Raw genomic sequence first — 21028 nt, 5'->3', positions numbered from 1 at the left:
TCCATCCACCTGTTTTGCCTCAGTTCAGCTCTGCGCTTCTTGATGGAATGTGGGCAAAGAAAAAGTCAAGGTCTGCGGTGTGTTTTAAAACTCAGCATAAGACATATGGTTTCTGCAGTAAACATCGTTTATTTTTACTTGATTCAAGGAGGAAGAGAGTGTTTTTTCCCCCTCCTAACTTTGAGAGGATCTGAATTGTTTTCCTACTGGTTGATTATAACCAGATTAGTGAAATCCTAATTAGTGGATTAAGTAACACTAAAAAGCCAGTTTTCTAGCATAAACCATATAGCGGGTAAATAGAATTTCTTACCTCGAGTAAACAAGTGCTGCAATCTCCAGCAAAAGGCTGTGATGCTCGATCTTACAGGGTGCTTCAGAAAATAGGGAGCTGGCCAGGTATGACAAGAAAGCCCTTCGCCTCAGTTCTCCTTGTTCATATTCTTTCTGCCTTCAAGGGACCCACTGGTCCGTGTGTCTGGCTTAGTCTTCACACATAGAGATGCTCCAGCTAACTGGGTGCTATGCGTCCTTGGAGCCTCCTGTCCATTGTCCAGGATTTCCATTCTTACATTTTTGGGTCCTCTGATTCTTCCTTTAATTGTCAAAAAGGTGAAGGAAAGAATCATGGTATTGTGGTTTTTGACTGCCTGTCCTTTCTGATTTCCTAGGATAGTCCCCGGCCTCACGAGGTCACAGCCGGGCTGGGGAGAGAACTCAGAGCCGTGTGGCTGAGTGGTCTATGCTCCGGAAAGTGGGTTCTGGGCGCTGAGCCCAGAAGGTGTGATCCGGGGGGGTGACTCATCCCTTCCTCTCTGTCCCTTTGCAGCGAATGTAACAGCAACCGGGACTCTGTGCTGTCCTACACCAGCGTGAGAAGTAATAGCTCCTACCTGGGCAGTGACGAGATGGGGTCTGGTGAGTGCAGCGGCTCATGCTCCCGGAGAGTGATCCCCACACCAGGATTTTGTTTTGTTTATTTTTGTTTATTATACTTTGTATTGTTTTGTATTATTTTGCATAGAGGGGTAGTATAGTTCCTTCCAATCACTTAGTCACCGACTGTTTATTGAGCACCTACTGTGTGCTGGGACCTCAGTGGGGAATGGAAAGACAAAGGTCCTGGCGCTCGTGGAACTGATATTCTTCATGAATGTCACAGACACAGAGCAAATAAAGCATACACGGCACACCCACAGATGGTGGCAAATGAGGTCACTCAAGTAGGGTGACCTGGCAGTTTCCATAAAAATGACACACACTCAAACCAACATTTCAAAGGACCCAAAGGAGTTCAAAAGAAGTACAGGAAAGTAAGTCAGAATATCCCTCCGCCCCCCAGAAGTGATCGGTGATGGTATTTGGAGATCATTGGTGAGCACGTGCTTCTGCACAGATGGATGTGTGGGTGGATGGCCGGATGGACACACAGACAGAAATAATAGTTTATAAATTAGGTTAGACTGTACTTGCAGCTTTTACTGAAAGACCGAAATTTGTTTTTATTTTAGTTTCATTGATTACAGCCTTTAAAAATTTTATTTTGTGAATAGGTCATACATCCATATGGTCCTATTTCAGAAGGCACAAGAGGGTGGGTGACGACAAGCCTCTCCCCGCCCTCGTCCCCTGGCTGCTGGCTCCCAAGCTCCCACTGTCCCTGCCGCCTTCTGTGCTCTTCCCCAGCTCGTCTGTGCCTACAAATTCAATTTTAATTATTCTTCAGTTTAACAGAAGAAAGAGAAGCTAAAGTAAAATTGACGATATTGCTGAACTTTAGATAAATATTTCATCACATAAGATGTTTAGCCACAAGAAGTGTCCCTGAGGGGGTTTTAGGCAGGAGCTTACGTGTGGCAGCTGATTTAACTCAAACAGCTGGGAGATGTGTCTGGAGACTTGGAATCCAGCTCCTTGTCTCTGGCTCTCTGTCCCCTCATTTGCAGAATGGAATAATAACAATGACTTACCATTGTGTTATGCTTTAGTTCCCAGTGTCCGTTTTGCAGGTGAAGAAACTGAGGTTCAGAGAGGTCAGGTGATTTGCCCAGTGTCCCACAGCCAGGATCTGAGTCTGCCAGGCTCCATTTCTGGCTTGGGTTTTGGAGCTCAGTTGCTGTGCTGCCTTCTTGGGAAAGAGGTTGGGAAGGTGTGGATGGGGCAGGGATGGTTGGTGGCCATGGCTTCTTCCCTCTTCCAGGGGATGAACTGCCCTGTGATATGCGAATCCCATCAGACAAGCAGGACAAGCTTCACGGGTGCCTGGAGCATCTCTTTAACCAGGTAGGACCTTAGTCGCTGCCCCTGGCCGGACCTCGGGTTCCTCCCATCACCCCTGGTGAGAACAGCTAAGCCAGGAGTGGGGGGCAGGGGCTGGGTCATGGCCCCTGGAGGGCTGGTGGGGGCCAGACTAACCCAGAGCTTCCTGCGCCCAGGTGGACTCCATCCACACACTCCTCAAGGGGCCAGTCATGAGCAGGGCTTTTGAAGAGACCAAGCATTTCCCCATGGACCACAGCTTGCAAGGTGAGCAGATGGCAGTCCCTAGGCTGGGAATGGCAGGGAGACAGCCTGCACTGGGGAATGCGTGCTGGATGGGGCAGGACACCTGGGTCATAGACTCAGCGTTGTCCCTCTCCTGCCCGATGTCCCTTCCTGGTCCTGGGGTCAGCAAGTTCAGCTCCTGGCCCAGATCCACCCATGGCCTGCTTTGTTTTTATAAACTGAAAATGATTTTTTCTTTAAATGAAGAGTTGTAAAAATAAAGACAGAGACTATATGTAAGAGAGACCATATGCCTCCAAAGCTTAAAACAGTCCCTATGTGGCTCTTTACAGAAAATGTTTGCGGCCCCCTGGACTGGGCACTGAGCCTTTCTGGCCTCCGTCTGCCCATTTGTAACATGAGGGGAAGGATTGCAGCAACTTGCCAGATTCCCACGTTCCCCCCTTCATCATTTTAGCTGCGCTCACAGATCCTCCCTACATCTTTACATTTTTAAAAACCATATTCATTTGCTGTCTCTATTACTATTGACGTAACTTTTTTTGGAAAATACCTCCCTTTTAGAAACTTAATTTTGAAAGGAATTTATTTAATCTCCTTATGCTTATGGAAAACTGGTAAAACATGTCATAAAGTGATGATTACCATGATGCTAAATCCAATGGAAGCATCAATAAAAAAAATGTCATTATACTGTCGTTAAGGACAGTTGCCTTCCCAGAGCTCTTTGTGCTTTCATGAGAGGGATCAGTGAATTAAAGAAGCATTAAGGATTTATTAGAACCAGATTGAGACTTTATTCTTGAAATGTGGAGACAAAAAGAATTGACATTTATATCCTTCCACCAGCCTTTTCTCCCATTTACCCACCATCTATGTACTCACCCCCCACTTGTCCACACACCCACACACCTACCATGCATTCACTGTCCATCCATTCATCCATCCATTGACTCATCCACATGCCCACCCTCCCACCATCCATCTACCTACCTATCTACCATCCATCTACTCACCCACTCACCTACCACTCATCCACTGTCCATCCATCCACCCACTTACTCATCCACATGCCTACCCAACTACCCACCCACCATCCATCTACCAACTCATCCACGTGCCCACCCACCCACTCGCCCACCATGCATCTGTCCATCTTCCTACTTGTCTACACACCCACCCACTACCCATCCACTTTCCATCCTTCCATCCATCCATCCATTGACCCACTCATCCATCACCACTCACCAACCCAACCACCATCCATCCATCCATCCATCCATCCAGTAATTCCCAAGAACCACCTTGTGCCAAGCCTTGTGCTGGGTGCGTGGGACCCTGAGATAAGTGTGATACTGCCCCTGACCTCAAGGAGCTCTTGGTTGCTCCTAAGTAAGAGTAGGAAGTGGTGAGGAGTGGGGGTGTCCTAGCTCCTCTGCCCCTCCTGCTGTCTCATGATCATCTGTCTCAGGGATGGGCCTCAAAAAGCAGAAATGTCAAAACTCTGAGAAACCATAAATATCTCAGAAACCTGAGACTTTGTAGCAGGAAGGAGGCCAAAGGACAGGGGCCTGTCTTTTAAATGGTCCTACTGGGGCTACGTTCAGATCCCATCTCTATTATTACCCAGTTGTGTGACTTTAGGCAAGTCTCTGTGTCAGAGCTTCCCTCTCTATATAGGGAAAAGGTTAGACTAGGTTATAACTCCTGTGCCAGCTCCACTGGTTGTGGCTATAAGGAGGTAGTACCCGAGAATTTTTCTGTGACTACGTCCAGGCTTGGGAGAAAAGGGTGCAGTGATTGGTGATGTCTACCTTGGATTGGTTACAGCTTCGAGGTGCCGCAGGCTCAGACTGGCAGGAAGCAGTGCTGAACTTGATTAGTGATACCTGCCATGAGCGTGGTTCTATGAGTCAGTAGCACACTTACTGTGGATTTGCCCACCATGGACTGTTTAATTCCCAAAAGTCCTGCCAGCATCCTTATCTGGGATTCTGAGCTTTGGAATCTGGGGATGGGACATAGGCCTTGTGCCATCATTCTTCACATTTACCTCTGTCACCTTCCCACCCCAGAGTTCAAACAGAAAGAAGAGTGCACAATCCGTGGCCGGAGCTTGATCCAGATCAGCATCCAGGAGGACCCCTGGAACCTCCCCAACTCCATCAAGACCCTGGTGGACAACATTCAGAGATACGTGGAAGGTTAGTTGGGCAGGCAAGGATGTTTTGTGGCCTTCAGTTCTTAACGTAGCACGTAGGAAGATCAGGAGTGGGTGTGTCTCCATGTCACGCATCTGTCCATGCCCAGGGGAGCAGGAAAAGTGGGTGTCCCTTTCTTGGCTGAGTGTTCTGGTCCTGGGCCTTCTATGTCCTTGACCTGGTTGCTGCTGATCCTGGGTGCCTGGGGCTTTTTGGTGGTGGGCACATGTAAACAGAGGTGGCTTACACTTGGGGTTCCACCCCTTGGATGTCTGGGGTTTCACCGCAGGGGGCGGTAGGGAGGGCCAGCTCCACTCTACCTTTTTTTTTTTTTCTTTTTTAAAGATTTTTTTTTTTTTTTTTTTTTAATTTGAGAGAGACCACAAGTGTGCACAAGCTAGGGGGAGAGGTAGAGGGAGAAGCAGACTCCCTGCTGAGCAAGGAGCCCAATGTGGGGCTCCATCCCAGGACTCCCAAGATCACAACCTGAGTGGAAGGCAGATGCTTAAGCAACTGAGCCGCCCAGGCACCCCTCCACTGCACCTTTTCCTGACTCCCCTCAGCCTGTCTTTTCTCTACCTTCTTCTAGACGGGAAGAACCAGCTCCTCCTGGCCTTGCTGAAATGCACAGGTGAGGGCTTTGAAGAGGCAGTGTCCGTGATTGGCACACACTGGCATGTCCAGGAGAGGCCATCTTGGCAGTGGTGTGCTTGACCGCAGTCCAGGGAGACCCCTCCTGCTGGCTGAGGTCAACTTTCCGACGGTCATTGGGGCCTGCACGGGGAAAGTAACATCACGGCCTCTAGCATCTCTACAAATGGCTTAGACCTCACTTCTTCCTCTTGTGTCCAAGGCACAAGTCTTAGGGCCCTGGAGCCCCATCTCTTGCCATCTCCTGGGCCTGGGTGGATCTTGATGAGGGCTCGGGATGGAGGGTGATGAGTAGGGCAGCTCCTTGCCTGTAGTGCCTACAGCCCAGCCTGGGACTCCCTACCCAGCAGACCGAGGGCAGGAGGGAAGAGCTGATGGTGGGGCTGGGGACAAGGGGGTGGTTGGATGTATTCTCTGTCCCTCTTCCTTTCTAGAAAGTCTTAGCCAAGGGGCAGCAAAAAAAGGATCCAGGTCAAAACTGGTCACTGGAAACCAGTTGGCAGAAGGCAGTCTTCAAAAATAATCTTTTTCCAGAAGATTGGGACCCTGTTCCACTATTGATTGAAATTGGCCAGCTCTGCAAACCGTGTCCAGAGCAGGGGCAAGGAAGGGGGGAGGGCAGGAAGGCAGAAGGTTTACTTCTCAGAAAGAGAAAATGGTAAAGTGCATTTCTTGAAACACGGAGCTTGGCAGAGCTGCTTGGCGTCATTATTCTCAGTCAAGGCTGAGAAATCCCCTAACACATGGAGTAACAGCTGAGGGTAAGGGTTTGGGGAGAGCCTGGGGAGAATGAAAAAGTGCCTTTTTTGGCGGGGGGGGGGGGGATGCATAGGCAGATGGATCATTGAGAGAACGGAGTCTTTTGGCAAATTGGCTTGTTTTCAGAGAATTGAGTTTTTTGAGGTTGGCTTTTGTTTGCTGGGATTAATTAACTTCTGGCAAGCTGGCCCAAGAGGTGGTCTGGAGGGAGTGGTTCAGGGCCCCCGGGGTCGGGGCGGGAGCTGCTGACGGCACCCGAGCGCCCACCCGCCCTCCCGGCCTCTCCCCAGACACCGAGCTGCAGGTGCGGAGGGACACGATCTTCTGTCAGGCCCTGGTGGCCGCCGTGTGCACCTTCTCCGAGCAGCTGCTGGCGGCCCTCAGCTACCGCTACAACAACAACGGCGAGTACGAGGAGAGCAGCCGGGACGCCAGCCGCAAGTGGCTGGAGCAGGTGGCGGCCACCGGGGTCCTCCTGCACTGCCAGTCCCTGCTGTCGCCGGCTGCCGCGGTGAGTGAGGGGCCGAGGCCGGGCCTTCCGGGACGCAGTACAGGAGGGCTCTTGCCTGCTCACTGGGCCCTCACATACCTTGTCATTCCTTCAGCATGTATTGAGCACCCACTGTATGCTGTCACAGGCCCTGGGGATCCAGCAGTGAACAAAGCAGTGTCCTTGTAGTCAGGAACCATATGTCCTCGTGTGTGGGGGGTGGGACACGTGCAGACATAAATAAGTGGTGTAGACCAATGGCTGTCAACCAGGGCCGTTCTACCTCCTAGGAGACACTGTGACGTCTGGAGATATTTCAGGTTGTTGCCACCAAGGGAAGAGGTGGATGCTATTACTGGCGTAAGAATTTTGGGATGCTGCTAAGCATTCTACGCTGCACGGGATGCCCTTGCCCAAATGTCAGCAGTGCCGCCTTTGAGAACCCTCGTATATAGTGATCTAGGCTAAGGGGAGAAATGGAAGGAGGCAGGCAGGTCTGGGGTGGCAGCAGTTTGAGTTTTGATAAGGTGGCCAGTGAAGCCCTTGCTGAGAAGGTGACATCTGACTGAAAAACCAAAGGAAGGGAGGGAGGGAGCCATGAGGATACTGGGAAGGAACCTTCCAGGTAGCAGCAACAGCAGGTGCAAAGGCCCTGAGGCAGGAGGTTGCCTGCAATGTCTGAGAAACAAGGTGCCCAGTGTGGCTGGAGCAGAGGGATCCAGGGGAGCCTCAGAAGGATCCTGAGGTGAGTCCTAAGAATTAACTGCCTCAGATTGTGCAGGCAGGCTGTGGTGGGGACGTTGGCTGTTGCTTTGTGTGGTTGTGAGCCCAAGGAGGGTTTTGAGTAGACGAGGGAATAGGTCTGACTTCTCCACCTAATGAGTCACCCATGCTGCTGGGTGGGGATGAGACTATAGAAGGGCAAGAGTGGACGCTGGGAGGTCGGAGAGCAGGCTTTTGTAATAATCAGGCAAATTCCCTGGTGCGAGTAGCATCTCACTTAATCCTCATAGTGACCCTGAGGTAGGTCCTTCACCACCCACATTTCAAGGATGAAAACACTGAGGCCCAGGGAGCCAGATTTGAACCCTGGGAGTTTGACTTCGGGCCTAGAAACCCCTCGGGTGTGCCCTGCTTTCTCTGTATCCCTCTTTTATCTTTGCCTGCCCTGTCCATCCACTCTCAGGGCTCAGCATCCGGGTGTGTTCCTCTGCCAGCCCCAGGGAGGCAGAGCCAAGGCCTCAGCCTTTGGGGATGCTGGTGCCCAGAGCCGAGGTGCCCCAGAAATGCAGTTGCGGTGGCACTTGCTCTGTGCTGTTTGCTCCTCCACCATGCCTGCCCTTGGCCGGAGCATCCCCCACCGCTGCAGCTCTGTCCCAGGGACCCTGGAAGCCACGGCTGCCGGCCGATGGGGAAGTGTGGCCGTGGCGCGCCCTCTGCTGGCCAGTGTCACATGCGGGTGTCTGCCTGGCAGGAGACCTGCTGTCATTTGGGGACCCCGGAAGGCAGCTGAACCCCCAGCCCTTGCTTTCTCCTCTCAGATGAGGACTTGGGGCCTTGTGCATTAATTCGTTAATCACCATGATGTGCCAGGCTCTGAGCTGAAGGCTGCGGCTCCGAAGCTCACTTTCTAGTGGGGAAAGCAGCTCGAGAAGAGGGCATGGAGGAGGGTGTGGGGATAGAAAGAAGGAGTTCTTCAGAAGATAAAGAAGCCACCGAGTTTCCTTGGGTTCAGTGCTCAGAGCCAGCTTCTCTGAGGAGGGGACATTTGAGCTGAGACCTGGGTAGCCAGACAGCCAGCAGGGTGAATGGTCTGAGGAAGAGTATGCTGGGCAGAGGGAATAGCATGTGCAAAGGCTCTGAGCAGAGGCCAGTGTGGCCAGAAGGTAGCAGGCTGGGAGGATTTGAGGGATCAGGTTGGCCATGTCTGTAGGGCTTGGGACTATTCTGGGAGCAGAGGGAGGGTGCAGAGGCTTTGAGGCAGCCGAGAAATAGAATTAAAATTAAGTTTTTGGAAGATAACTTGTAGTCACAGGGGAACCTAGGCCCAGGAGGCCCTCGGCTACCCTGCTCTCCCTGCACCTCTGAGGTCATCCCTGTCTGCCCTGTGCTCGGGGGCAAGGTTGGCAGAAGGAGCCTGACAGAGAGGCAGGTGTGGTCCTTGTACTGGGTGGAGGAGGTTGGGGGGCCGGTCAGGGGAAGGTTTGGGTGGCTGAGCGGGCAAGACTGAGCGATGGTCCATATAGGGGGAGGGGAGAGATGTTGAGAGGTCCTTAAAGGCTTAGGGCTTGGGCACCTGGGCCCATGCACTTTATTGAAATGGACTCTATTGGAGGAGGGTAAGCAGGAAAGTGGGGACTTGTTGGGTGTGTTAGGTTTGAAAGGGCTAGGATGGACTGGTGCACACTAGAACAGAGATCGTTCTGACCTTGGGAGGTACAGGGTAATCCACGAGCAAGTGCAACTTCACATTGAGCCCTGGACAGCCCAGCACAGGACCTTGTGCCTGGTGTGTTGACTAGGGTCAAATCACAGAATCTTGAAGTGCAGTCCTGGGTGAGGGGTGGCATCTGAGACTCCTGTACCCTTTCTCCTGCAGAAGGAGGAACGGACCATGCTGGAGGACCTCTGGGTGACCCTGTCAGAGCTGGACAATGTCAGCTTTTCCTTCAAGCAGCTGGATGAGAACTACGTGGCCAGTGAGTGCTGCTTACCACCCCCACCATGAGAGTTGGCTTTCTGGGACGGAGGGGACTGGTCTGGGGCCACCCTGCCACCAGGTCAGCTGCCCAAGTTTGAACCGGGATTTAGCACTTTCAAACCTCTTGCTTCCAACATGAGTCTCGAAGCTGAACCTTGGGGCACATATGGAAAAGAGGGGTTTCTTTTTGTATAAGCCCAGCTATCTCCAACAGCTCTTAAAAGGGAAGAGCCAGTACCCAATTCTTAAAGTTCTACCCTAGAGAAGTCCTTTGGAGTGAAGACTTCTTAAGATTTCTTAAGGGTTTATCCATAATTTTCTTCCTTTCTGTTTCCCTCTCTCTGCTCCCACATACTTTCACCTGCTTACCCTCCTATCTATCTCCCCATCCATTAATCCGTCCATCCCATCTACTTCTATCCATCCATCCTACCTACTTGTATCCATTCATCTGTTCATCCATCCATCCATCCATTGATCCCATCTACTTCTATCTATCCATCCTACCTATATTTATCCATCCATCTGTTCATCCATCTGTCCATCCATTGATTCCATCTCCTTCCTTCCTTCCTTCCTTCCTTCCTTCCTTCCTTCCTTCCTTCCTTCCTTCCTTCCTTCCTTCCTTCCTTCCATCCTATCTACTTATATCCATCTATCCATCCATCCTCCATGAACCAATTTCCACCTCCTTGGGGGGTGATATCCTGTTCAGAATGCACAGACTAGAGTCTAGAGGGACAACAGGTGTCTTCTCGGGTACCAGTTGAAATTGATCGGCGGTGGCTGCCTGTCTATAGGGAGAGCTGGGCTCAGGGGCAACTATTGACTGGTTAGTGATTTTTGCTGTGGGTGCAAGATGGGGTGGGAGTGCCATAATTTTGCCACCCTTGCCATAAGCTCTTCCTTATGAGTATAAAGATGCAGGTCCTATTTGAGGACAGCTTTTGCCAGGTAGAGGCCCTGGGTTACCAGATGAGGGGTAGTTCTGAATTTGGTAAAGCTCTGAACACAACTCCCCAGTGGGGCAAAATCAGTGCCTGGCCTAAGAAGGAAGTAGTGGAAACTGGGACCCATGGAAGGAGGTGAAAAGTCAGGCTGCTGTCCTGAGGGAGGACGGGGCTGGGAGGCCAGCCCAGTGGGTGGGAGGGCAGGGGTGTCTGCCCAGCGCTCTGGTGTGGGCAGACAAGGAAGTCCCAGGATGCCTCTCTGAAGGTGGGAGGCAAGGGGTTCTGAGGCTACTCTTTGAGGTGGTGAGAACAGGGAGGTCCTGGACGCCACTCTGGAGGTCTGAAGGTAGGGGTGAAGCTGCCCTAGTGAAGGGTGAGGGGGACTCCCCTCGGGCCTAGGTGGTGAGCCGCCCTGCCCCACCATATCCTCCCACAGACACCAACGTCTTCTACCACATTGAGGGCAGCCGGCAGGCCCTGAAGGTTGTCTTCTACCTCGACAGCTACCACTTCTCCAAGCTGCCCTCCCGCTTGGAGGGCGGAGCCAGTCTCAGGCTGCACACTGTGCTCTTCACGAAAGGTGAGCTCTGGGGTCCCTGGGCATAGCTGCGGCCTCTGAGCGCACTGGGACCCAAACGCCTGCCCTCCCCCTTCCTCCGTAGCTCTGGAGAATGTGGAGGGGCCACCTCCTACAAGCAGCCAGGCGGCGGAAGACTTGCAGCAGGAGATTAACACCCAGTCTCTGGAGAAGGTTCAGCAGTATTACCGCAAACTCAGGTAAGGGCTTGGGCCGCATGCTGGGGACAGGAGTCTGGGCCCGGCCATGGCAGGGTGGACGTCAGCACGTAAGGCCCCAGATGGGCCCCCGGTGCGGCCTCAGCCTTTTCTTAAGCACCTGCTCTCTGCCAGGCCCTCTGTGAACATGGGCTCTTCAGATTCTCCCAGTCACTGTATGCCAATCTAACCCACTTTACAGATGAGAAAACGGAGGCCCCAAGAGCCTACCCAGCTTGCCCAAGGTCACACAGGTAGACAGTGGCTGAACTGAGCTTTGAACTGGGTCTGTTTCATCTCAATGCAGATTTTTCCAATTGAGAGGAGCTGCCTGTTTCATTCTATGTGGGGGATAGGAGCTGGGACAAGGGGCCTGGGATTCTTGACCCTGGGAGTCCGGGGGAAAGGGGTGGTCCTAAGGGCCTTGGCCCTGCCCAGAAGAGAACCCCCAGGGAGAAGTGGAGAGCAGGGGGCATCTCTGCCCAAAGGAGGCTCCAGGCCCAGGGAGGCAGCTCCCACTCCCACCACTCAGCCCAGCTCCCTCCTGCTCCTGCTTTACTTCTTCCTTTGTGGAAAGAGGCTGAAAGTCAGATCAGGGGTTTGGGGTATGGGTAAGGGCTTTCCTGTCTTGGGGCCTGGTTTTACCATTTGGAAATGGGAGGATGATGCTTTCATTCATCTGTTCAGGGAAACTATCCAGCTGTCGTTAAAACTGGTATCTTCTGGATCGACCCATGCCATCAATCCACCTTTGGCATTTGCTGAATATTTTAAATATTGCCTCTGAGAGCATCCACTCATCCATCCCTCCCTTATTCAGCACACGTTAAGGGAGAGCTCCTGGGGCCAGGCTCTGTTCTGGATGCTTGCTTGGGAGTTAGCAGTGGCCAAAGCCTCTGCTTCACGGAGTGCAGATTCTAGAGCAGCAGTCGCCCTGCTTTGTCAATAAAGTTTTTTTTTTAAAGATTTTATTCATTTATTCATGAGAGAGAGAAAGAGGCAGGCTCCCTGTGGGGGGCCCAATGTGGGACCTGATCCCAGGACCCTAGGGTCACAACCTGAGCCAAAGGCAGATGCTCAACCACTGAGCCACCCAGGTGCCCCTGTCAGTAAAGTTTTATTAGCATGCAGCCACGTTCACTTGTGTATGTACTGTCTGAGGCTGCTTTTGTGCTACAGCAGCAGAGCTGAGTAGCATCTTGAGAGAGACAATCTGGTCTGTGCAACGTGAACACTGTTTTATCCTTTACAGAAAAACATTGGCCAAGCCCTACTTTCAGAGGGGGAGATGAGCAATAAGCCAGTCAACAAAGACCATTGTAGCATGTCAAGTGGTGACAGGGGCTCAGGGCAGAGAGTCAGTGGGACAAGAGGATAGATGTCGTGGAGGTGGGGTGCTGATTCTGACAGCAGGCAGGGAGAGGTGCTTTGAGGAGTGCCTGGCGGGGAGTGCCCAGGAGCCCACTTGTTACCCTGCTCCCTGCCCTTCCACTGTTAGAGGACCAGGTGTCTGTGGACGGGGAGAGCAGTGCGAGGTGTTCTCAGTGCGAGTAGTTGGCGGGGGGCAGAGAGGCAGAGCCCCCACCCTCACCCCATCTCTCTCTCTCTCTCAGGGCATTTTATCTGGAACGGTCTAACCTGCCCACGGATGCCAGCACCACAGCAGTGAAGATAGACCAGGTGTGCCCCCCCCTTCCCTCAGCCGGCAGCGGAGCTTGGGCAGCGCTGGGGACTGTGGGAGTCAGGATGCTGCAGATGGGATCCAGGGGTCCCGCCCCAGCCAGGATCCTGGCAGAGCTGCCTCTGAGGCCTCTGTAGCGCCTCCTCCAGGAGCATCCCTCCTGGGACAACTCCGTCCCCATTCTAGGAATTCCAGCTGCTTCCCCATGTGCGTTGGAATTCCCAAGATGGTTTCCCCCTGCTGGCACCTGCCCACCTGTGCCCTCCTCTCCATCGTTTACCCGAGCGTGTCTCTGAAGCAGCCGCCCACATGTGACGTCTGATTGGAACTTATTGCCAACATTTTAAAATCAACAAGCTTTCCGATGAGATGGAGGCCTCTAGCTTCCCTGGAGAATCAGAGGGCTCTGGCCGTCCGGGGGCCGCATTCCCATGTGTCAGTTGGCTCTCCAAGGGCCTGTGCTCCAGGCTCAGACAGGCCTGGAATGTGCTTCTGGGGTACTGGCCTCGGGGCTGGAGGCTGGGGGCTCCCAGAGAAGTGGTGGGCACGGCCCTTTGGGAGTCGGTAGTCTGGCCGGCAGGACAGTCCGATGACACAGAAACTAGGGGCAGAGCGCCATTTAGTGCCTGCACAGGAGATTGAGAACAGCTGGAGGCACAGGGAAGGCTCTTCCCGGGAGGGTGCCGTTGGGAGAGGACAGGAGGGGGCACTTGGCTCAGGTTAGCTGGGGGCACGCGGCGGCAGGTGGAAGGTTAGGCTGAAATTCAGCGTAAACCGAATGCCAGCTTGCGGGTCAGTGGGAGCCACCGATGGTCCTTGAGCGGGGATCGTGGAAGGTTAAGCGGGCTGTGCCCCCGGGAGAGGGGAGCCAGGGGGACAGCGGCAGGGGAGGGAGATGGGGCGGGGCGGGGGCCTCCTCCAGGGGCCCTGATGTGTGCCTGTGCCTCGCAGCTGATCCGCCCCATCAACGCCCTGGACGAGCTCTGCCGCCTTATGAAGTCCTTCGTCCACCCCAAACCTGGCACCAGTGGGAACTTGGGTGCCGGCCTCATCCCCATCTCCTCTGAGCTCTGCTACCGCCTGGGCGCTTGTCAGATCGCCATGTGTGGCACGGGCATGCAGAGGTGAGCTGCGGTGACCCCAGAGTCAGGGCAGGCAGGGCCCCAGGGGCTTCCACGAAGTTCGGGGGTGCAGGACAAGGAGGCAGGTGGCCCTGCCTGTTGAGCCCGGTGGTGGCCTTGGCCCTCTCTCGGCCTCTGGCCTCTGCTGGGGAAGTGGGGCTGCAGGGGTAGGCAGCCCTAGGAGGGCTGCGGAACCCTCTGGAGCGAAGTCTGGGTTGGTGCAAACGCCAATCTGCATGGTTGTGCTTGAACATCCCTGCAGCCTCAACCGGCTCCTGTCTCCGGGGACAGAACTGGCCTTCATGGCCCACTGGACACTCCGCTTTCTGCCCTTTGTCCCTGCTGCTCATTCCTGGGGTGGGGTAGGAGTCACCTTCTCCAGCGGGCCTTCCCTCTTTAAAGGGCACCCTCTCCCCAGCACCACCGCCCTCCCCTCCCCTTCTCCTCAGCAGCCCTACCACCGTGCCACACACGAGGTACTTTACTTGTGTATTCATTTATTCTTGGGTGACCAAGTGTCAGCTCTGTGAGGGCAGGTACTTGTTTTATTTCTCTGCCATACCCTGGCACTGAACAGCACCTGGCATACAGCAGGTGCTCAATAAATGCTTGTTGAGAATGCTTTTCTTGAGGATACGAGGCACCATTGTTAATGGATTAACTCATTTCTTCTTTATAGCAAGCCACTGTGGCATGGCCTATGCCAGGGCTTCTCAGGCCAGGGCAGTTTTGCTCCGCAGGGGACATTTGGCAATGTCTGGAGAGGTTTTTGATTGTCACAGATGAGGAGAGGAGGATGATGTTGGCATCTAGTAGTCAGAGGCCAGGGATGCTGCTAAATATCCTACAAAGCACAGGTCAGGCCCCCTGCCCGCCCCCCTCCCCCCCGCCCTGGTCCAGGTCCAGAGGTCAGTAGTTTCCTGGTAACAGTCTATCCCTGTCTTGGGTTGAGGAGCCTAAGGCCTGGGGAGGGCAGCTTACCTGCTGAGGGTCACAGAAGTAATTATGTGGCTGAGACTTGAATCCTAGAGGTTGGGCTGCAGAGCCCATGTTTTAGAATTGTTCAGAACAGATGGGAGAGGTGAATAGACGTGTCCATGTCAAGCCCTGTTGACAAGTTGTGAGGCATTAAGGGAGTCACTTCATTTATTCCTTCAACATCTGCTTACTGAGCACCCTTTCCGAGCTGGCCCTTTGGGAGTAACACCACAAAACAGGCGAGGGAAAGCTCCTGTGCTGTGCTGACGTATTAAGGGGTGCACAGAGTAAAGCAGTAAAACACCTACTGTGTGCAGGAGTGCTGGCTGCCAGGAGGAAGGATGGGCAGATGTCGGGGGTGGACAGGAGGGAGAGGGTGGTGGTGGTGGGGCTCTCAGGGAGAAGATGCCTGATGGGGAGGGAGCTAGTGCAGCGGTTATCTGGGGGCAGGAGGGGCAGTTCCCAGGGGAGAGGGCAGGGCATGAGGCCTGCCGGCAGCCACAGCCCCGCCCACCCCTCCCCTGCAGGAGCACCCTGAGTGTCTCCCTGGAGCAGGCGGCTATCTTGGCGCGGAGCCACGGGCTGCTGCCCAAGTGCATCATGCAGGCCACGGACATCATGCGGAAGCAGGTGAGGTGGCCCCACCCACCAGGTGGGCGGAGGGCAGGGTGGGTTCTTGGGGTGGGATGCAGGGCCATCAGTGGCCCCCAGCCCCTGACTCGGGCCTCCTCCCCATCTGGTGAGGCCCCAGATTTCAGCTTCTGGGGCCTCCAATGACTCCCCTCAATACCCCTCCTGCCTTCCACCTACATCCATACGCTTCCTCCCTGAACTCTGCAAAGGCAGGTCCCAGGCCTCATGGTTCTTTCTTCCCAGGGCCCCAGGGTGGAGATTCTGGCCAAAAACCTCCGAGTCAAGGATCAGATGCCCCAGGGTGCACCGCGGTGAGTGGCTGCTCCCCCAGCCCCCGGAAGGCCAGGACCTGCGCGTGGCATGCAATCCCCGCCTCACCCCCGGCAGCCCCCATGGTGTTCCCATGGGGGCCTCACCTCTCATTTATGGGGACCCACTTTGAAGAGTGACGAATCCCACTCCAGGCATTGTTCTTATTTCTTTACCCAACAAGAACCCTGGGGCATTCTCTCCAGGTGGCAGGTGGGGACACCGAGGCACAGAGAGGTGAAGTATCTTGTCCCAGGTCATAGAGCTCGCAGCTGTCCGTGGGGTGCTGGAGAGGCCCCCGGGATCTCTTACTTGAAGAAAACTTGAGGGGGCAGAGTGCTGTGTCTAGTTTGCTATTGTCGTGGAAAATGCATTACCACCCCCGCCCCCATACACACACCCCCGAGCACGGATTCTAACGCCCAAACACACACGTGCAGACGTGCCTGTGTTCATAGTCTGCCAGTCTGGGGAGGGCCAGGCGGCTGCGGGAAAGCGGGAGCAGCCTGGATGTTTCTCCCCACCGCGCATCTTTTTATACCTGTCGAGTTTTATATTCTGGGCAGGGATTATGTGTTCAGGAAAACAGCCTGCCCGGCCATTCCTCATCCTCTTCGCACCCTCTTCCCCAGGCTTTACCGCCTCTGCCAGCCGCCGGTGGATGGAGACCTCTAAACGTGGGGACGGATGCCCGGTGCTCAGCTGCATCCTCTGGAGCTGGGCTTTGGTGGGGCACGGGGGGCCACGCTGGCCTTCACCAGAGCTCGCCGGGACTCCTTCCCGCTCTGGGATCTGCCAGGCATCTCCATCACCTCCTGCGAAGACAAGTGGTGTCCCCGCTCTCGGATGAGCTGGCCCATTGGCCCCGGGCCGGCACATTCTCGACCCTTCGGCCAGAAGCCCGAGGGGTGCCGTAAACCCACAGAGCTAGCTGATGGGTGCAGCCAGGACCTGGGCTCCTGCCCACAAGTCCCTGGGACACGGGAGAAGTCACGGGCGCTGTAGCTGGAGGCCTGCAGACCCAGTTGCCTCAGGATGGCTCAACCTGCACTTTTAAAACCCCTGCTTTCCTTCTAAATCCACATTCCAGGTGACACATGAGTCTCCTCCCCCCCCCCTTAGCTTCCACTTCACCCCTAACCCTGTACTAACCTGCTCGGTGGACTCAGAAGAGCCGGGCCTCTGCCAAGAAACAGGGACAGGGCACAAGCCCTGTCACCAAGAGGAAACCTGAAAGCCACACCAGCTTCCTACATGACTGCCATCGGAACTTTGAGCCATCAGCCCTGGGTGCGAGATTTGCTCTGACTTTATTTATATGGTGTGAAATCTCTATGGTTTATTTTGGGGTTTTTATGTTGTTGGTGTTGTCGAGATTTTTTTTTTTTCTCTCTGGGTTGTGTGATTATATATTTGACATTTTAAATTTCAAAGAAAGATATATTGTCTAACAGGGGACCAACATAAGGTAGCACTGATGACTTTTCCCATCTACTAAAAAAAAAAGAGAGAAACTAAATTATTGAAAATTCAAAAATGTCAGTATTTCATCTTTTTTTTAATATTAGGGTCTTAAGGTATCACTTACAGGTATTGACTACAATTCTTTTTCCCACCCACCTCAGTTCTCCAGCAGCTGGTCAGTGTTAGCATGAATTCCTCTGCTCTCTTTGAATCCGGGGCTGCAAGGATTTGAGCGGCAGTGGGACCAGGGCTGGGGGCTGGAGGGGGTTGAACCACCTACCCAAGGTGCTGTCCCGCACAGGTGTCTGTCCTGCAGCTAGGAGGACCACTGGGAAACATGGGGAGGTGGCTTCTGTAACTTATTTTTTTTGATATTAGCTCAGAGCAGGGCATTTGGGACTTCTCAGCCAGCGGGAGAGACAGGAAGCCAACCTGCCCACCTCCTGGCCACAGGGACCCACCCTGGGGTCCCCTCTAGCTTCTGTATGCCAGCAGGGAAGCCTCCTAGCTGAGGTAGCAGGGAGGGGAAGTCTTTCTTGTCTGTGGCTGAGGTCGGGAATGGGTTACCCACTGTCCCTGAGGCTTGAAGCCACCAGCGTCTTGGCTCTCTGGGCCTCCAGAGGGCCACGCTCCCCCTCTTGCCGCTGTGGCCTAGGTTGCAAGAGGTGGCTCCTTGCTGGACACAGGTGACATGGATACAAATGATGTGCTTTAGCCCCCTGGTGGGAAACAGAGAGGGCCCCCCTGGGGGCAAGGGCCTTGTGCACTGGTTTACTTTAAAATGTACAGATCTTCTCATTAAATTCATGATAGATTTTTTATTATTATTAAAAGTCAGTTTATAATACAAAGATCCTGATCTGTGGAGGGTTCCTTTGGGGGGCTGACCCCGGTGGTGTGGGGCGGCCAGCGTCACGTGTGGGGGTGAGCTCGTGCTCTGAAGGCTGCGCCGGGGACGGACCCGGTTCCCATCGATCCTGACCTAGTCCCTGGGCCAGCACGTCTGCGGTGACGTTACCAGTCTGAACCCGTTTCCTGCCCTAAAATGGGGGCGGCATATGTGTCCCCTTGCAGGGGGAGAGAGGTGAGGACTACCCGGGATTGCACGGTGGGCCTGAGCCTCCCGCGTGCCAGGGAAATAACGGTCTTCACATTGCGTTCGCCTCGAGTTTCCATTCTGAGCTCCCATTTCACCACAGTGGTGGAAAATGGGATCATTTTTCCAGGCGTTCCTTTCCTCCTCTGGGTGTCATGCTTGGCCTCCCACTCTTACGTGTGCCGGAGGGCCAGGGCAGGTCCAAGCGATGCCGATGCCGCCGAGCTGCCCTCCGCTCCAGCCTGCAAGGCCCACTGGGGTCTGGGATCTGGGACCGAGTGGGGGTGGAACTCTCACCACGGGCTGATTTCCGGCCAGAGTCCAGGCTGCCGCCGGCGGATCAATCAGGACAGACGACGCACACCTGGACTTGGACTCAGGCGCTGAAGGCTCTCACCTGCCCGTGCCCGGGTCAGCCTTCGGGGCTCCCTGGGTCTATACGCCCAGGAGGGGAATCTCATTCCCTGGGCCGGATTTGAGCTGCAGGCCTGTTTTGCTGGGCTTGCCCTCTTCCCTCCTTCCCTCTGGCAGACCCTGACGTCTATGAAAGGCTCCCTCCGGGTCCCCCCTCCTCTTGAAGTCTGCCGCCCTTGGGAGCCCCCTGAGCCATGATGTCTCCACCCACTCGTGCCTTTCAAACCAGCACTTCTTTTAGTTTCCTCTTTCCAAGCTAACCTGTTCCAGAACTACTCTCAAGGCCCAGATTGGGTCCTTCCCAGAGAGAGCGATCCTGGTGTCTTTCAATTACAGGTTTCAAAGACTCCATCTCACTGTACAAATAGCTGAGAGTGAATCCTGGTGGGATTTGAGGCACAGCAATGGGCTGATTGTTTGGAATTACCCGAGGCTCGTGCCTGGATCCAGGGAAGGATCCTCAGAGAGGAGACCTGTCACCTCAGTCTGTATTTGGGGTCAACAGGGAGGATTCTATGCCTTTCTTCAGGCAGGCTCTTGTATGGGAAGCAGCAAAGTCTGCTTGTTCTGTACCTGGGCACCGGAAACGAGAAAAGTGAAATCTCAGATAGTGATTTGGTTTGGAGCTGAGAGGTAGGGTCTCTGTGGCCTTGAGCAAGTCACATCCCTCCTCAGACACAGACACAGAGCTTTGTCTGCATAAGTGAGGGGGTGGGGGGAAGCCCAGGACCAGCTTTGGGCTCAGGAAGGCCTTTCTCACTGTACAAGATGAAACACAAAGTGCTACCCGGAGTGAGGGGGCATGTTATGTCAAACTGGTGGCCTGCAGGTTGAAACTTGGAAATAGATATGGGTTTTGTTTTGTTTTTTCCCAATACGGTATTTTCATAATTTTGAATTAGACACTTGACAATCAGCAGATTTCACTTCCAAATTCTGATTTGTTTCTAGTGAAAATTCAGAAGTTCTGGTCCTACTGCCCAACATTGCTGCCTGGCTATGGCAGCTGTGGTTGAGGAGGGCCACCACCTTTGGGCAAGGTGCCGGCTCTCCTGTCCTCTGCAGCCCCACCTGGCCCAGCACAGCCCCTTACCTGACCTTCTCGTCTCTGGGCTGGACTTGCTCAGGCAAACTTGGCCAGTGCCTGCCTCATAACTGTCCAGATCCTCAGCTCTTGACTCATCCTGGTGATGTTGGCTGAGTGAGGACCTGGTGACCTGGCTACTGGGCCGGTCAATGGAGCATCAAGGGGAGGGCAAAACCCCATAGCTGATGAATCTCTTGAACCTCCGAGCTGGGCTTCCAGAATCCCTCTGCACCTTGGTTTCTTCCAACCGTCAAATGGAACTGACTCAAAAATGGCCCCTTGGCGTGGATGGTGTCAGGGGCCACTCAGGAAGCCAAAGGTGGGATGGGGGTGTATTGGCCACTTTATCACTTTGTCTAAACTTAAATGTCCATGCATTTACCATCCTCCTTTCCTGCCAGTAAGAGCACCCTGGGAGTAGGAGCCCTATCCCTCCTGTGTGTTGTGTCCCCAGGGTCTAGCCCAGTCCTGGACATCAGTGAACCATGGCTAAATAAAAGAAGGATCAAGATGATCGGAGCCAGGAACCCAGGCCACAGCCAAAGCTCGTGCCTCTAATCATGTGCTCTGCACCTGGCCTTATTCTGGGGCTTATTGTTGAGGGCTGTGAGGATCTGGCTTGAGACCTTTGAAGTCAGATAACCTTGCCTCCCCCCTGAACTTGGAAGTCTTCTGTACTTGCTGGGTGCCCTCTCTTGAAAGGTCACCACCTCCCTTGGAGCCTCAGTTTCCTTCTCTGAGAAATGGAGTTTATTCATCTGGCTGTGTTTTTGGGAGACAAATGATCTCCAGGATTCCCAAATTTAACTTCCAGGGGATAAATGTGGTGCTCTGTCCTTCCAGCAGGTGGCATCAGAGACCGTGTAGTGACAGGAGGTTCGGTTACCTGGGCTCTCGTCCTGCCAGGTCCTGCCAACCGGCTTCCAACCCAAATGCTGGCCGCTGGGTGCACACATTTGGGACAGAGGTGGCCTGGAAGTGCTGGTTAGAACTGTCTGGATGATGAGCACCGGCTCCTGCCCTTCTGGCCCGGGATTGGCCTGACTTGGTGTGGATATTTTCTCTTTTTCTTTATCTTCCATTTTTTGTTATTGCTCTTTCTTGATTATTTTTGTCTTTCCCCTCCATGTCTTTCTTTCCTAGATTTTCTGTTGTTTCTTTGTCTTGTAACATATGTCTGTGAGGTCGAATCTATATTCTTTTTTTAAAAAATT

General features: G+C 53.8%; 1 protein-coding gene across 2 annotated transcripts in view; it reads left to right on the top strand.

Annotated features, from left to right (window-relative positions):
• Positions 1-18068, top strand: part of PREX1 (phosphatidylinositol-3,4,5-trisphosphate dependent Rac exchange factor 1) — a 178484-nt gene extending 160416 nt beyond the window's left edge. For both annotated transcript variants that reach the window (XM_072801370.1, XM_072801371.1), the window contains 14 exons: positions 830-918; positions 2201-2283; positions 2436-2526; positions 4581-4709; positions 5296-5337; positions 6407-6627; positions 9206-9305; positions 10694-10837; positions 10920-11034; positions 12645-12711; positions 13664-13836; positions 15339-15441; positions 15688-15755; positions 16386-18068. In XM_072801370.1, the coding sequence (XP_072657471.1) occupies positions 830-918; positions 2201-2283; positions 2436-2526; positions 4581-4709; positions 5296-5337; positions 6407-6627; positions 9206-9305; positions 10694-10837; positions 10920-11034; positions 12645-12711; positions 13664-13836; positions 15339-15441; positions 15688-15755; positions 16386-16428 (1468 nt within the window). In that variant the 3' untranslated portion in view covers positions 16429-18068. The remainder of the gene's footprint in view (positions 1-829; positions 919-2200; positions 2284-2435; positions 2527-4580; positions 4710-5295; positions 5338-6406; positions 6628-9205; positions 9306-10693; positions 10838-10919; positions 11035-12644; positions 12712-13663; positions 13837-15338; positions 15442-15687; positions 15756-16385) is intronic.
• The last annotated feature ends 2960 nt before the right edge of the window (positions 18069-21028 follow it).

This window comes from Canis lupus, chromosome 26, assembly GCF_048164855.1.
Source record: "Canis lupus baileyi chromosome 26, mCanLup2.hap1, whole genome shotgun sequence".
Classification (NCBI taxonomy): Eukaryota; Metazoa; Chordata; class Mammalia; order Carnivora; family Canidae; genus Canis; species Canis lupus.
Note: the sequence above shows the minus strand (reverse complement) of the source record. Positions and strands in the feature narration are given on the sequence as shown.